Below are 14,283 nucleotides of genomic sequence, written 5' to 3'. Positions count from 1 at the left end.
GGGGTTGCTTTTTTCAAGTTTTTTTTTTTTAAAGAAAATTATTCTGTTTATCAATTTGACTGCACTATAAAATAACTGTAAAAGTAGTTTATAATTTAATTTCATAATTGATTCCAGTGGTTTTAATGATGAATCTTCAGCTTTATTTCTCCAGTTTTCAGAGTCACGTAATCCTTCAGAAATCACTCTAATATTAATTATTATTATTATTATTTGCATATTATTTATTTGTATATTATTTATTACATTTATTACATGTAAAAAATAAATAAATTGCCAATTATCTATTTATTAAATATTTATTTATTGCTCATTGTATGTAGTTTCAAGTGAAATTAATTGTTCAGTCACTACTGCTTCTTTACTATTACCATTAATAATAATAATAATAATAATAATAATAATAATAATAATAATATTAAAGTGATTTCTGAAGGATCACGTGACTGAAGACTAGAGTAATAAAGCTGAAGAATCATCATTAAAATAACTGGAATGAAATTTTTTTTATTAATTATAAACTACTTTTAGAGTTATTTTATAGTGCAGTAAAATTTCGTAATTTTACAATTTTTACTGTATTTTTTATTAAATAAATGCAGCCTTGGTGAGCAGGAGAAGCTTAATTTAAAACCTTTAAAAGCCTTACTGACCCCAAACTATTGACCGGTAGTGTAAATATATACAATACTCACATATAATATAATATAATATAATATAATATAATATAATAAAACAAACTATAATATTACTCTTTATATTATTTTAAAAAAACAATAAATCATTTATTCATTTTTCTTAGGCTAAGCCTCTGATTTATTAGAAGTTGCCACAGCGGAACGAACCGCCAACTATTTCAGCATATGTTTTACGCAGCGGATGCCCTTCCAGCTGCAACCCAGTACTGGGAAACAGCCATACACGCTCCCAATCACACACACACACATACACTACGGCCAATTTAGTTCATCCAATTCCCCTAGAGCACCCGGAGGAAACCCAAGCCAACAGAGAAAGAACATGCAAACTTCACACCGAAATGCCAACTAGCCCAGCTGGGACTGGAACCAGCAAACCTCTTGCTGTGAGCGTTAACCACTAAGCCACCATGTCGCCTCTAAATAACAAATAATAAAAAACATTTCACATATAAAACTCTGTATTACTATACAAACATAGAAATTAAATGATCGAGATAACTTTTTTGTCTTATATGTTTGTATTTGTTTTAAATGTTAAGCTTTTTGTGCTGTCTTATTGCTCGAGCCTCCCTGGGAGAAGAGATCTAGTATCTTAATCTATCATGATTAAAAATAAATAAATAAAAGCCCAGCTCTTCACCTACTCCGCCATCTGCTTTAAAACTGCTGTGTGTTTATTAAGTTAGCAGCCCCTTAGCTTCATCTTACAGTAGCATAGACCAATAACCGTTATTAACATATAAATGGATTCAATTAGGAAGCCACAACAGTCAAAAATGAAAGTGTTAAAATGTCTGAGATGCAAACTGGTCTCTTCTCTCTCCGCATGTTACTCTAGATGGAGATGGTGAGGGGATGAAGTGGCACTGATACTGACGGGGGAAACTGAATGGACATGTAAAAGATCTCTCACTTAGGAAAGCTGATATCGCTGAGGGGGAAGAAGCGCTGGCGCCCTCTTCTGAAAACAATTCACATTTCACAATTCAGCGTTCGCACAAGATCATCCGTCTGTTCACTGATCCCAGAGGAGAACTTTGGTCAAGATGTTAAAGCATGCTGTCATATAGATTTACTTATGAGATTTCGAAAGCCTTATAATATCACTATATACACTGTATGAACAGGTAAAAGTCAGTATTTTGTCATTTCTGATACAGCATAGGTCTCAAACTGGATTCCTGGAGGGCCACGGCTCTGCACAGTTTTGCTCCAGCAATCAAGCACAGCTAATCCAACTAATCAAGGTGGCTTGGATCAGCTGTGTTTGTTTAGGGTCGGAGCAAAACTTTGCAGAGCTGCAGCCCTTCTGGACTCCAGTTTGAGATCTATGTGGTACAGGATTATAAAGCCATGTCCACACGCACACGGGTATTTTTATAAACAGAGTTTCAAGAGTTCACACTTAGCTGATGATTGATTATAAAGCTTGTTTGGCATGCTGTCCCGGGAGAGAGCCCTGAGCTCATAAGATTCTCGAGCCCGGGGCTCCCTCCCGTTCGCAGGACAAGAGCGGAGTTTGAGCTCAGGTAGATCTCGAGAACTCCCCTGCTGTAGTAGCTAATGAACAGATAGTGATTGCTCTTTAGAGATAACTACTTACTAGGAGCATGTCTATGGTGCCGATTTGGAGTAGTCAATTAACTTAAGTTGCATGTTTTTGGATGGTGGGAGGAAAGTTTTATTTTTTTGAAAATTGTTGTGTTTATATTTTTAATAATCTTAAAATAATTCACAATTCTACATCTCTAGATCCAAAGTTCTCCTTTAGGAGCGACAGCTTCACCAGAACTGAGCCCAATGTCAAATACCTCTTTATTTTCTTTATTATAATGAGACTTCATATTTCAGAAGAAAACACTTTATAATGCTATGAACTACCATTTAAAAATAAAAATCACTCAACATCAGGGCATCCAAGATGTAGTCAACTTATTTATTTATTTTTTGTCTTCAATAGAGCATTAAAGAAGATTTTTACATGAAATTGGGGTAATAAATTAAAAGTCAACAGCTACCAGCACTTCGATTTTCAATCAAAACAAATGAAACTGGTCTCATTATCACTACAGTAAACTGTGATGTATTGCCATATAATGTGCACTATAGCTGTAAAAACTACAATATTGGGTCATCATATGTTTATATTTTAATGTTGGGTAATTGCAATTAATCACATTAAAAAATAAAACTGTGTTTTGTCATAATATACAGTTGAAGTCAGAATTATTAGCCCCCCTGATTAATTTTTTCCCCAATTTCTGTTTAACAGAGAGAAGATTTTTTTTCAACACATTTCTAAACCTAATAGTTTTAATAACTTATTTCTAATAACGACATGATGACAGTAAATAATATTTTACTAGATATTTTTCAAGACACTTCTATACAGCTTAAAGTAACATTTAAAGGCTGAACTAGGTTAATAAGGTCAACTAGGCAAGTTAGAGTAAGTATACTATAGTAACTAGTCAAGTATAACAATAGTTTGTTCTGTAGACTATCGAAAAAATATAGCTTAAACGGGCTAATAATATTGACCTTAAAATGGATTTGAAAAAAATAAAAACTGCTTTTATTCTAGCCAAAATAAAACAAATAAGACTTACTCCAGAAGAAAAAATATTATCAGACATACTGTGAAAATTTCCTTGCTCTGTTAAATATAATTTGGGAAATATATATATATATATATATATATATATATATATATATATATATATATATATATATATATATATATATATATATATTAAAGGGGGACTAACAATTCTGACTTCAACTGTATGTGTGTACATTTATTATGTATTTTTAAATACACACATGCATGCATACATTTGAGAAAATGTTTTTTTTATTTAGATTATATATATATATGAATGACACAAATCATATATACATTTAAACATCTATGCAAAAAAAGAGTAGATCCCTCCCATTACATTGGGAAAACAGCCGACCGCTGCAAATTGCGCTTTAATGTTTGGCTGGTCAACTGTATGGTATGGAAACCTTATATACCTGCTAGATGAACCCGTCTCATACAGCTGCCATTGCAAGGCTCAAAGACACTTTGTAGAGAGCAATTTAACACAACTGCCTCTAGGAGTCGCCAATGGAAATAAAACAGACACGCACAAAAAATGTGCGTACGCCAGCCATAAAGCTGGCGTGGAGCTGCGCACATTCCCACGTTCATTTTATCGTTGGTAAATCCAAACGTGAGCGATTCTGAGCGTGAAACCTGGCGTACGCAAAGTTTTTGTGCGTACGCATTGTTTATACATGAGGCCCCAGATGCGCTGCGCACATGACAGCTGGAAGTAACACACATCGGATGCACACATTGGCATGTTATTAAAATGAAATGATTCAGATGGCGCTCTGTGGCGCGGCATAAATATGAACAGTGTCCTGAGTCATAGCTGGGCACCACAGACAGCCGCTGACTTGAGGCGCTGGTGTGTGTACCCTGATTTAAACCTATGCTAACAATTCTCAAATGCATGGCACTGTGTGGTGTGTCGTATCCTGTGTACGACCCCCTTTACTATGGTCTTGCTAGCGATCGAAGGTTTATTTTAATTTGGCAAGCTGAACACATTCTGTACTGTAGCAGAGACACAGAGGAGATTGACTGACGATGATCTACAGCCAATCAGGACACAGAACCCAATGTGCTGTAAAAAAAAAAAACATTGTGAAATTGCAAAAAAAAAAATAATAATTTAACTGCGAGGCTGCGAAAGGTGAACTGTATTATAGCGAGGGATCATTGTAAGTACTTTAGTATTATTCAGAAACACTAGTATTTTTTTTTCATATGTTCTTCAATGCTCTACTGAAGAAAAACTAACTCACTACATCTTGCATGGCCTTAGGATGAGTAAATCAACAGTATAAATCGTCAGTTTTGAGGGAACTGCCCCTTTAAATGTCATTCTAGGTCCTGACTCAGCATGCATTACCATTAGCAAACACTAGAGGCGTTTACCTGTGACGTTAATAGGGACGATGCATGAGTTGATGACTTGAGAGTCGGTCTTCATTTTCTCTTCTGGGGTCGGTAATGGTAAGAGTCCTGCCCAGTTGGTCTGTTTGTCCAGCGTTGAGGGCACGTTTGGGATCGGGCACTTCGGCCAGTGGCCTAAAGCCACCAGCTCTGAGTCTGAATCACCTGGAGGAGTAACCTGGAGAAATAATTACAGTAATGAACACTGAATACACTGAAATAGGTGTTAATCTTTTATATTATGGGTTTGAAAGTTCTGATTAGAAGGTTTTATAAGAAAAGCAAGCAATGTACAAGAAAATACTATAAGCTACGCTGTGAAAAAAAGATTTGTTAATTAACATTTAGCATATTTTGTGTTTTTTAAGGGCGCACTCACACTTGGCTATCCGAACCGTGCCCAGGCCCGTTTCCCAGATCTTTTAAGAAGTGTGAGTGCTCTGAATCGGGTTCAGGCACGCTACAGTTGGCCGGCACTGGCCTGGTTGGAAGAGGTGTGCAGAAGCGCGATTCGCTTGGACTTTGGCGCGGTACGCTTGTAGTGTGAGTGCAAAGTCACACTCAATGTTGTCACAAAGTTCATGCACACATATCGCGTGCGTTTAACTTTGCACTGTTTTTGCCCGCCAAATGTGACAGGATACACAATAATATCCACTGCTGTGTGGATATCCGTTATGTTAATGTAAATAGCCCGCGGGCTGACAGTTTGAGACCCCTGCTTTACTGCATCGTTAATAACTGCTGATTTGAGGTTATTGTGTGAGTTAAATACATACGTTCCTGTATTTCAATCATTTTCTTGTCGGCTTAGTCCCTTTATTAATCCGGGGTCGCCACAGCAGAATGAACCGCCAACTTATCCAGCAAGTTTTTACGCAGCGGATGCCCTTCCAGCCGCAACCCATCTCTGGGAAACATCCACACACACATTCACACACACACTCATACACTACGGACAATTTAGCCTACCCAATTCACCTGTACCGCATGTCTTTGGACTGTGGGGGAAACCGGAGCACCCGGAGGAAACCCACGCGAAGGCAGGGAGAACATGCAAACTCCACACAGAAACGACTTGTCCAAATCAACTCCAGACGCACATGAATTTTGTCACCCTGATTGAATAGGCTTTTAAACTTTTTATGAACTGATTTTTTTTGGAGCACAATTACATTTTTAATGATATAATCAATGCACATGCATAAAGAAGCGATAGGGAAGCATGCAAAGACAATAAATCAGTGTAAAACAGCTTCAGAAAAGTACTACAACAGCTTTATCTAGCACACATGAAGCACACAGCATAACACTTCAATGCAATACAGCTCAATTTCCATATTTCATTTGCCATCCAATGCACTTGGCTAAATCCTGATTGTAAAAGCTCAAACTTACCTCGTGGAAATGACTGAAGAGTGTGTTAACTAAAGAGTGTTTAGTGTCTGTCATAAGAGCGTGCGCAGTGTTAAGGAGAGCTGTTTTATTGAGTCTTTGTGTGTCTTTTTTTCTGAGCCGCCCAATGAGGATCTCACAATAAACAGCAGGCAAAAAAAAAAGTGTTACCACAGAAACTTCTCCCAAAACCAAGAGAAGGAGGGGGGAAAAAAAGGTGGAGAAATCAAAGAGCGTTTATGAGCGTTTTGTTTTGCCGGCGTGGAGGTGAAGGGCAAGAGGTGAAGTAGAGTTTTTGGAAAACATGGGATCAAAGGAGACGAGGAGAAAAAGAAGGAAAAATGCAGCTGAAATGAGCAGGAGAAGTGGGAAAATCAGGGGCTGGAACGGAGCCAAATGTTACGGTTTGATTTCTCCTTCTGGCTCCGGTTCAAAAGCTATTTTCGATTAGAGAAGAAACAGGGAATGAAAGAATGCCATTCATGAAGCTCAAGAGCGGAGATAGAGAAAGGCAGAGAAAGACGGAGAGTAAAGCAGCAAGACGAAACTGAGAAAATGAAAGTTATCATGTTTACAGTCCAGATTTTTTCCCTTTGGCAACATTACTTAATAGTAAGCAATTAATAATCTACAATGATTTCTGAAGGATCATCAGACACTGAAGACTGCAGTAATGATGGCAACATAAAGTTGAAGACAAACTTAGAAATCAGCTCTTAAAAAAATTAGTATTTAAAAAAATCTGCTCTACTTTAAACAGTACTTGGGAAATATTCCCAACTATAAGTATTATAGTTTCACAGGAGGAGTAATAACTTTATCTTCAACTAAATATTTTAAATTAGAGTACTTTAAATTACATACAGCCATGGTGAGCATAAGAGCCTCTGTTAAAAAAGTAAACATTTTATTAATTAACGCAAAAGTTTGGCAAGATGTTAAATAAATAAACTAAATATATTTAAATAAATAAATAAACTAAAAATACATAAAAAGTAATAATAAAAAATTATTTATAAACAAATAAACAAAAAATAAATAAATAAATTTTGAATAAATAAATTGTAAATAAATAAAAACAAAATAAGTAAAAAAACAAAAAAATAAATAAACAAATAAATTCAAAATAAATTAATTACAAATAAACAAAAAATACATAAAAAACAAATAAATTAAAATTAAATAAATAATAAATAAACTAAAATAAATAAATAAACTAAAATAAATCAATTAGCTATAAATAAATAAATACATTCTAAATAAATAAAAAACAAAATAAATAAATAAACTAAAAATAAATGAAAAAATAAATGAACTAAATAAATAAAAATAAATAAAAAACAAATAAATAAATTAAATTATATAAATAATAAATAAACTAAAAATAATAAATGAATAAATAAATAAATGAATAAATAAATAAAACTAAATAAACAAAAAACAAATGAATAAACAAAAAATAAATAAATAAATAATAAATAAACAAAAAATAACTGAAAAAGTAAATAAACCATTTTTTTTATTTTTTGCTCTCTTTTTTATTGTGATGCTTAATGTGAGAATTTTCCCAGTTTTATTTTACTATCACTGAGTAACAAATGGGCGAAGCAGTGGCGCAGTAGGTAGTGCTGTCGCCTCACAGCAAGAAGGTCGCTGGGTTGCTGGTTCAAGCCTTGACTCCGTTGGCGTTTCAGTGTGGAGTTTACATGTTCTCCCTGTGTTCGCATGGGTTTCCTCCGGGTGCTCCGGTTTCCCCCACAGTCAAAAAACATGCGGTACAGGTGAATTGGGTAGGCTAAATTGTCCATAGTGTATGAACATGTGTGTGAATGTGTGTGTGGATGTTTCCCAGAGATGGGTTGTTGCTGGAAGGGCATCCGCTTCGTAAAAACTTGCTGGATAAGTTGGCAGTTCATTCCACTGTGGCGACCCCAAATTAATAAAGGGACTAAGCTGACAAGAAAATGAATCAATCAATGAATGAACCTGGGGGCGGCACTGTTCTTTTTTAACAATGTAAAATTTAACATTTCATCTCAATGTTGGCGACGCGGTGGTGCAGTGGGTAGCACAAATGAATATAAAAAATGAAGGAATGAATTAATATAATAACCCTGATCCAACTAAATACAATTTCTGGAGTAAAAACCAAGCCTTCAGCATAAAACCTCTCATGCTGTTATTGATTGCATCGAATACAGTTCAACATTACCAGACTTTAATCAAACTAGAGAGGTTATAGTTATATATATATATATATATATATATATATATATATATATATATATATATATATATATATATATATATATATATATATATATATATATATATAAAGACTACTTTTTAACTTGTATTAATTCTGTACCCTTAGAATGTACCAAAAGAGCCGTATAAGAACTACAACATGAAGAGGAGTTTTCAAAAGGAGACTCACTCTCTAAAGTGTCTGTCTTGAGTCATGCTCTCCGACAGGGGTTTGTGGGTAAAGCCAAGTGCCGGTAGTTGATGGGCAATTATATTTTTCTGCCGCAGATACACACACACACACACACACACACGCACGCAGTCAGACAGCGGCTCTGCCATGAAAACCTGTCATTAGGAAACCTCAAACTAGCGCATTTCCTTCTCTCTCTCTCTTTGTGTGTGTGTGTGTGTGTGTGTGTTTCTCAGTCACTCCTCACATTCAGTCTCAGGAGATAGAAAGTCTTTAACTTAATTTACATTATTAGTTTGGATACAACAGAAATTATCTGCAAGCCTTCTCACTGAAAATGATTAAGTTTGGCCTAATACTTAAGGATAAAAGAATAAAAATATATCTTATACAATGAATGAATTAATTCATTTTCTTTTTGGCTTAGTCCCTTTATTAATCAGGGGTCGCCACAGCAGAATGAACCGCCAACTTGTCCAGCACATGTTTTACACATTGGATGCCCTTCCAGCCGCAACCCATCACTGGAAAAATCCATACACACTCACTGACAATCATACACTACAGCCAATTTTTGCATACCCAATTCACCTATTCACCAACTGACCCAGCCGAGGTTCGAACCAGCGACGTTCTTGCTGAGAGGGTGAACGTGCTACCTACTGCGCCACCGCATCATCTTTATAATGAATAATTTGTTGTTATTATTAAAATGTTATATTCATAAACGCAATTTTTTCAAAATTCCCCCAAGACTAGTGGTGTTCAAAGAAGAATTTGTGATGTATTTGAAGACATTAAGAGAGATGAAAAGCTAAAAAGCAAGAAATTTATATTTATCATTAAAAGATTTTGGTTTCATATTTTAAAAACTTCAACTCGCCTGCTTCATATTTTTCTCAACGTAGTATCACAGCAGTTCGTAACTTTTTGATTTAGTGGCTAATTCTAATGAATTCTTACAATCTAATTCGTACGATTTAGTACTATGTGCACATCATCAAACATTGGTTGGGTTTAGGGGCGGGGTTTGGTGCCACTCCCCCTTTTTTAAATCATACATTTTCATACGACTGAACACGTATGAATTCGTCTGTTACTGTTCAAGCAGTTAATAAAAAAAAACTAATTTAATTTAGATTTTATTTGATGACCCTATTGTGCTTTTTATCACGCTCTAATGTAAATGTTTATTTTAATAAGTGTCTCTTTAAATGCAAATTAGCGCCTGACCCCGCCCCCTTTTTCTACAAAAGAGGGCGGGGGCTTTACAGCATGTGCTTTGACTTTCCTATGTAAATATATTTTAAAATTCATCCATTCATTCGTTTTCCTTCATCCTAATCCATTATTTATCAGGAGTCGCCACAGTAGAATGAACCGCCAACTATTCCAGCATATGTACTATGATCTTTTATGTGAAGCTGCTTTGACACAATCTACATTGTAAAAGTACAGGGAAACTACCATACACTCTCACATTCACACACACACTCATACAGAACGGCCGATTTCGTTTCCCCTATTCACCTATTGACCTTATTCTAAAATGCGGAAGTGCGCCTGTTTTCGCGATTGTCTTAGAACTTCCGTTTCAGTCGCCTATGGGAGAAATGACAAGGAATAATAAACGGCAAAAAACGGTCAAACCACTTGCTCTACAAACAAATGTTTGCATGACTATACAGACCAAGTAGAATAATATAACAAGGAAATATCAGTTTGCAACATCAAACCGCGAAACGAGCAGATTTTAATGTCTAAAAATGAATGGAAGTGAATGAGACCGGAAGTCTCGTGCCAAAAAGAATCAAATGGCAGCGCCCGCTCGTCTGCGGAGAATAAGGTCAATAGCGCATGTGTTTGGACTGTAGGGGGAAACCGGAGCATCCGGAGGAAACCCACACCAACACGGGGAGAACATGCAAACTCCATGCAAACGCCAACTGACCCAGCCGGGACTCAAACCAGCCACCTTCTTGGTGGTGACAGTGCTAACCAAATGATCCTTTAGAAATCAATCTGAGGATTTAGATGCTTAACCACATTTCTTACTATCAATTGTTGTTGCTGGATCATAATATTTTGTGAAAACTGTACTTGAGTATTCTTTGACGAGCAAAAAGTTCAATAAAATGATCATTATTTACAGTATTTATATATATTTTTAAATATTATACACATCGTTACTGTCACTCCTGTTCAATGTAATCCATCCTTACTAAATAAAACTATTAATTTCTTAATTAAAACTGTTGGTCACACTTTACTTTAATGTACAGTTCACGCTATTAACAAACAATTAACTGAGACTTTTAACTCAGTAAACTACTAATTAGTTGCTTAATAATAGTTATTAAGGTATTAGTTGGGTTTAGGTCTTGGCTAGGATTAGGCATGTACAATAAGATCATACTTTATAAGTGCTAATAAACAGTTCATATCTTAATAATAGGCAGGCAATATGCCTGTAGTAAATAGTGTTAAATGTTACTTCAACTAAAGTGTTACCAAACCTTTTAATGCCTGTTCTCCTAAAGGTCAAAAATGCCTTAAAAGTTCAGTTTTACACACATTTTCAACAATTGCACACACATGCACAGATTATATTTTTAACAAACAGCTGAAGTCAAATTTATTAGCCCACCTGTAAAATATTAACTATTCAAATATTGTGCTGTTTAACAGATTTTCAACATATAGTTTTCTTATAAATAATTAGTTGTCTTTGCAATTGTCACGATCACCAGCGACCTCTAACCACCAGAGGTCGCTGAAAAACATTATCACTCATACAAACTACAGATCTGCCAGTTTATGGACTACAACTTCATACATGCTCTTCGTCCACACACACCTGCTTCCTCATTTAGACTGATTACACTCGCACCACCAGAACATTGTCGAAGACTGATTACGCACATTATTTAAGCAGCACACACACTCATTCACATGCCGAGTCTTGTTATCCGTAAAGTAACACTACAACGCGTTTTCCTAGTCTTGTTTTCTTGTGTTTTGACCCTTGCCTTGTTAGCCTTTTCGTCTTAGTCTGCCGCCTGCCTTTTGACCTCTCGCCTGTTTACTGATTACGATTCTGGACTGTCTCCATTTACCTGTTTGCAACTATATTGACCATTGCTTGCCTGACCACTGATTAGACCTGCATTTGGATCCTACCTCAGTTGTTTGTGTCACTCCCCGTGGTTACAGAAATGATGACAGTAAATACTAATTTATAGGGGTGTCAAAATTCATCGTTTCTTCGATGCACCGCGATGCAGACGTGGACAATTCGGTATCAGTTCAGTAATAATCATAACCGGTTATTACTGAGGTCATTTACCTCATATGCGCTCTGTTGCGAGGGAGACGATCGCGAGTATTTACAACGTTCTGACTACTTAATACTCATGAACTGTGCACAACTTCACTGTGTGTGTTTGAGAATGAAAGTAGCCTACTCCATTTCTCTCTCTCTCTCACTCGCTCGCTCGCTCTCGCTCTGTCTCTGTCTCTCTCTCTCTCACACACACACAGTGGCCCATTTGACCTGCTGGTGTGGCTTTTCTTCTCGGCTGTTTTACAGCGTTACTTTTGGATACAGAAACGAGCGCGTGTCTGCAGAGTTTTCTCCACCGTGTCTATAATAGATCAGCTGTGAGATTGCCGCCTGCCGCTTATCATTCATCTGAAGAGCGCAGCGCGCAAGAGCCAATTGCAACTGTTTTTGTTGAGGGTGTAACCAATCAAAGGGGTGTAAGAGAACTAGACAAGATTCAGAAATTGAGCTGGATATTTATATTTGTTTATATTATTTTCTAAATGCTCGTTTTTTTTTTTAAGTTACAGTTTATATATCTGACTGTTTGTATTAAATGACACAATTGTATTACAAATAATAGCCTATATAAATATAAATATATTCATACATTTTAATACAAGAGCTGCTGCTGTGAAGAAAATATAAAAGCATCGTCAATGCACCGTGATGCACCGAAATATTGAATTGAACCGAATCGATGGCATGATAATCGTAACCGAACCGAACCGTGAGACTAGTGTAGGTTCACAGCTCTACTAATTTACTAGTTATTTTGCAAGATACTCAACTTATGCCGAGTTCACACTGCATGATTTTAGCCCCGATTTTGACTCGCCGACAGGTTTTAAGATATCGCCGACAAATGCCTGAAGTCACTGGCAAGTTGGAGCTCGTGCTCGTGATTGACAATCACACAGTATGAACGATCTGAGAGAATCGCTATATCTGAAGCTATCTGCGATTCAAATCATGTCGTGTGAAATGAGTTTTGACTAAAAATAACATCGGCGATCACCTACAATCAGAGAGCAGAACTCACTTGTGTGTGTGTGTGTGTGTGCACCTGCAGGCCAGCGGGAGGTTGAGGGAGAAGTTAAAAGCGCTCATTTTCAGTTTATTTGGAACCAGGAAATGTAGGAAAAACTAATAGAGGTTTGACAGGAGCACCCGTGTCTGTTCGACGTTTAATACAGAAAGTTAAAAAAGAAAGTTGAGGAGAAATTGCTAACTCCCTTCAAACCCAGGTGAGCAAATATGGACATTTTCTACCCCATTAAAGTCTTCTTCCTCGTTATGTAGTTAATATCAAAAGATATACCACGTGTTTTTGGCTGTGAGACGTAGTTTGGATGAAGTTGTCAGCGATTTTTCCTATTGTAAAGTCATGCAAGGTGAAAGCCCCTGCCGCCGATCGATCTTGCAGTGTAAACAAAACAGCGGCAAAACGCAAGCCCAGATAGTCATGCAGTGTGAAAACATCTGTGACACGACTAGTTTCAAAATAATGCAGTCTGAACTCAGCATTAAAGTGATGTTTAAAGGCTTAACTTGGTTAATTGGGTTAAGTTAGGGTATAATTAGGCAAGTCAATGGACAACCGTGGTTTGTTTTGTAGCTAATAAAAAATTATAACTTCATAAGGGGGTTAATAATATTGACCTAAAATGTAAAAGCAGCACTATAAAAAAACACAAAAAAGTCATAACAACAAATGTTACTTATTTTAATCAGTTAATCAGGTTTCAACTTAATAGTTTTTAGCTATATGAAGTTTAACTTAACATTTTTAGTCCGTTTGATTGATGTTGAGTTGAAATGACTAGAGAAGTTTAACTGAAAAATTGTAGGTTGCTTGATAAATTTTTTGACAGTGTGCTTTTATTCCAGCCAAACTAAAAGAAATAAGACTTTCTCCAGAAGAAAAAATAATAGGAAATACTATTAAAAAAACGTCTGTACTCTGTTAAACATCATTGGGAAATAATTAAAAAAATAATTAACTGAACTGCAGAAATTAGAGAAATAAAGATGTTAGTAAAACACACACAAAAAAGAGAGCCCTGTTAAGATTTGGTTTTCATCCTCAACCTAACAATTCCTGATCAGACATTTATAATAGAAATTGTCATGCATGAAATGTCCATCAAACCAAATCTTAGTTAGTTGTTGATTATCTGGCATAGAAGCAGTTTTGGTTTGGTCGCCATCGTTATGATTTGACATTGATGTAAAACTGTTTCCAGATCAGAATGGAAGGATTCAGGAGACGTTTATATACCTTTCTGCTCCATGGGGAAAAATGACAACACTCAGTAGGGGAGGAGGACCGGGTGCTTTGAAACTACAACAAACACAAACACAAAGACATGAATATGAGGATGAACATGAACACAGATATGAACACAACGGC

The 14,283-nt window shown here is 36.0% G+C and overlaps 1 protein-coding gene across 7 annotated transcripts in view; it reads right to left on the bottom strand.

Moving 5' to 3' along the window:
* The window catches only part of nhsa (Nance-Horan syndrome a (congenital cataracts and dental anomalies)), a 213,576-nt gene that overhangs the window by 17,176 nt on the left and 182,117 nt on the right, over positions 1 to 14,283 (bottom strand). For 2 of the 7 annotated variants that reach the window (XM_021470044.3, XM_021470046.3), the window contains exons 5-7: positions 14,152 to 14,214; positions 4,696 to 4,891; positions 1,615 to 1,662 (exon numbers count right to left, since the gene is read on the bottom strand). In XM_021470044.3, coding sequence (XP_021325719.2) covers positions 1,615 to 1,662; positions 4,696 to 4,891; positions 14,152 to 14,214 — 307 coding nt within the window. The remainder of the gene's footprint in view (positions 1 to 1,614; positions 1,663 to 4,695; positions 4,892 to 14,151; positions 14,215 to 14,283) is intronic. The other 5 variants (XM_001919305.9, XM_073939339.1, XM_073939338.1 and 2 more) reach the window with 3 other exon arrangements.

This window comes from Danio rerio, chromosome 23, assembly GCF_049306965.1.
Source record: "Danio rerio strain Tuebingen ecotype United States chromosome 23, GRCz12tu, whole genome shotgun sequence".
Classification (NCBI taxonomy): Eukaryota; Metazoa; Chordata; class Actinopteri; order Cypriniformes; family Danionidae; genus Danio; species Danio rerio.
Note: the sequence above shows the minus strand (reverse complement) of the source record. Positions and strands in the feature narration are given on the sequence as shown.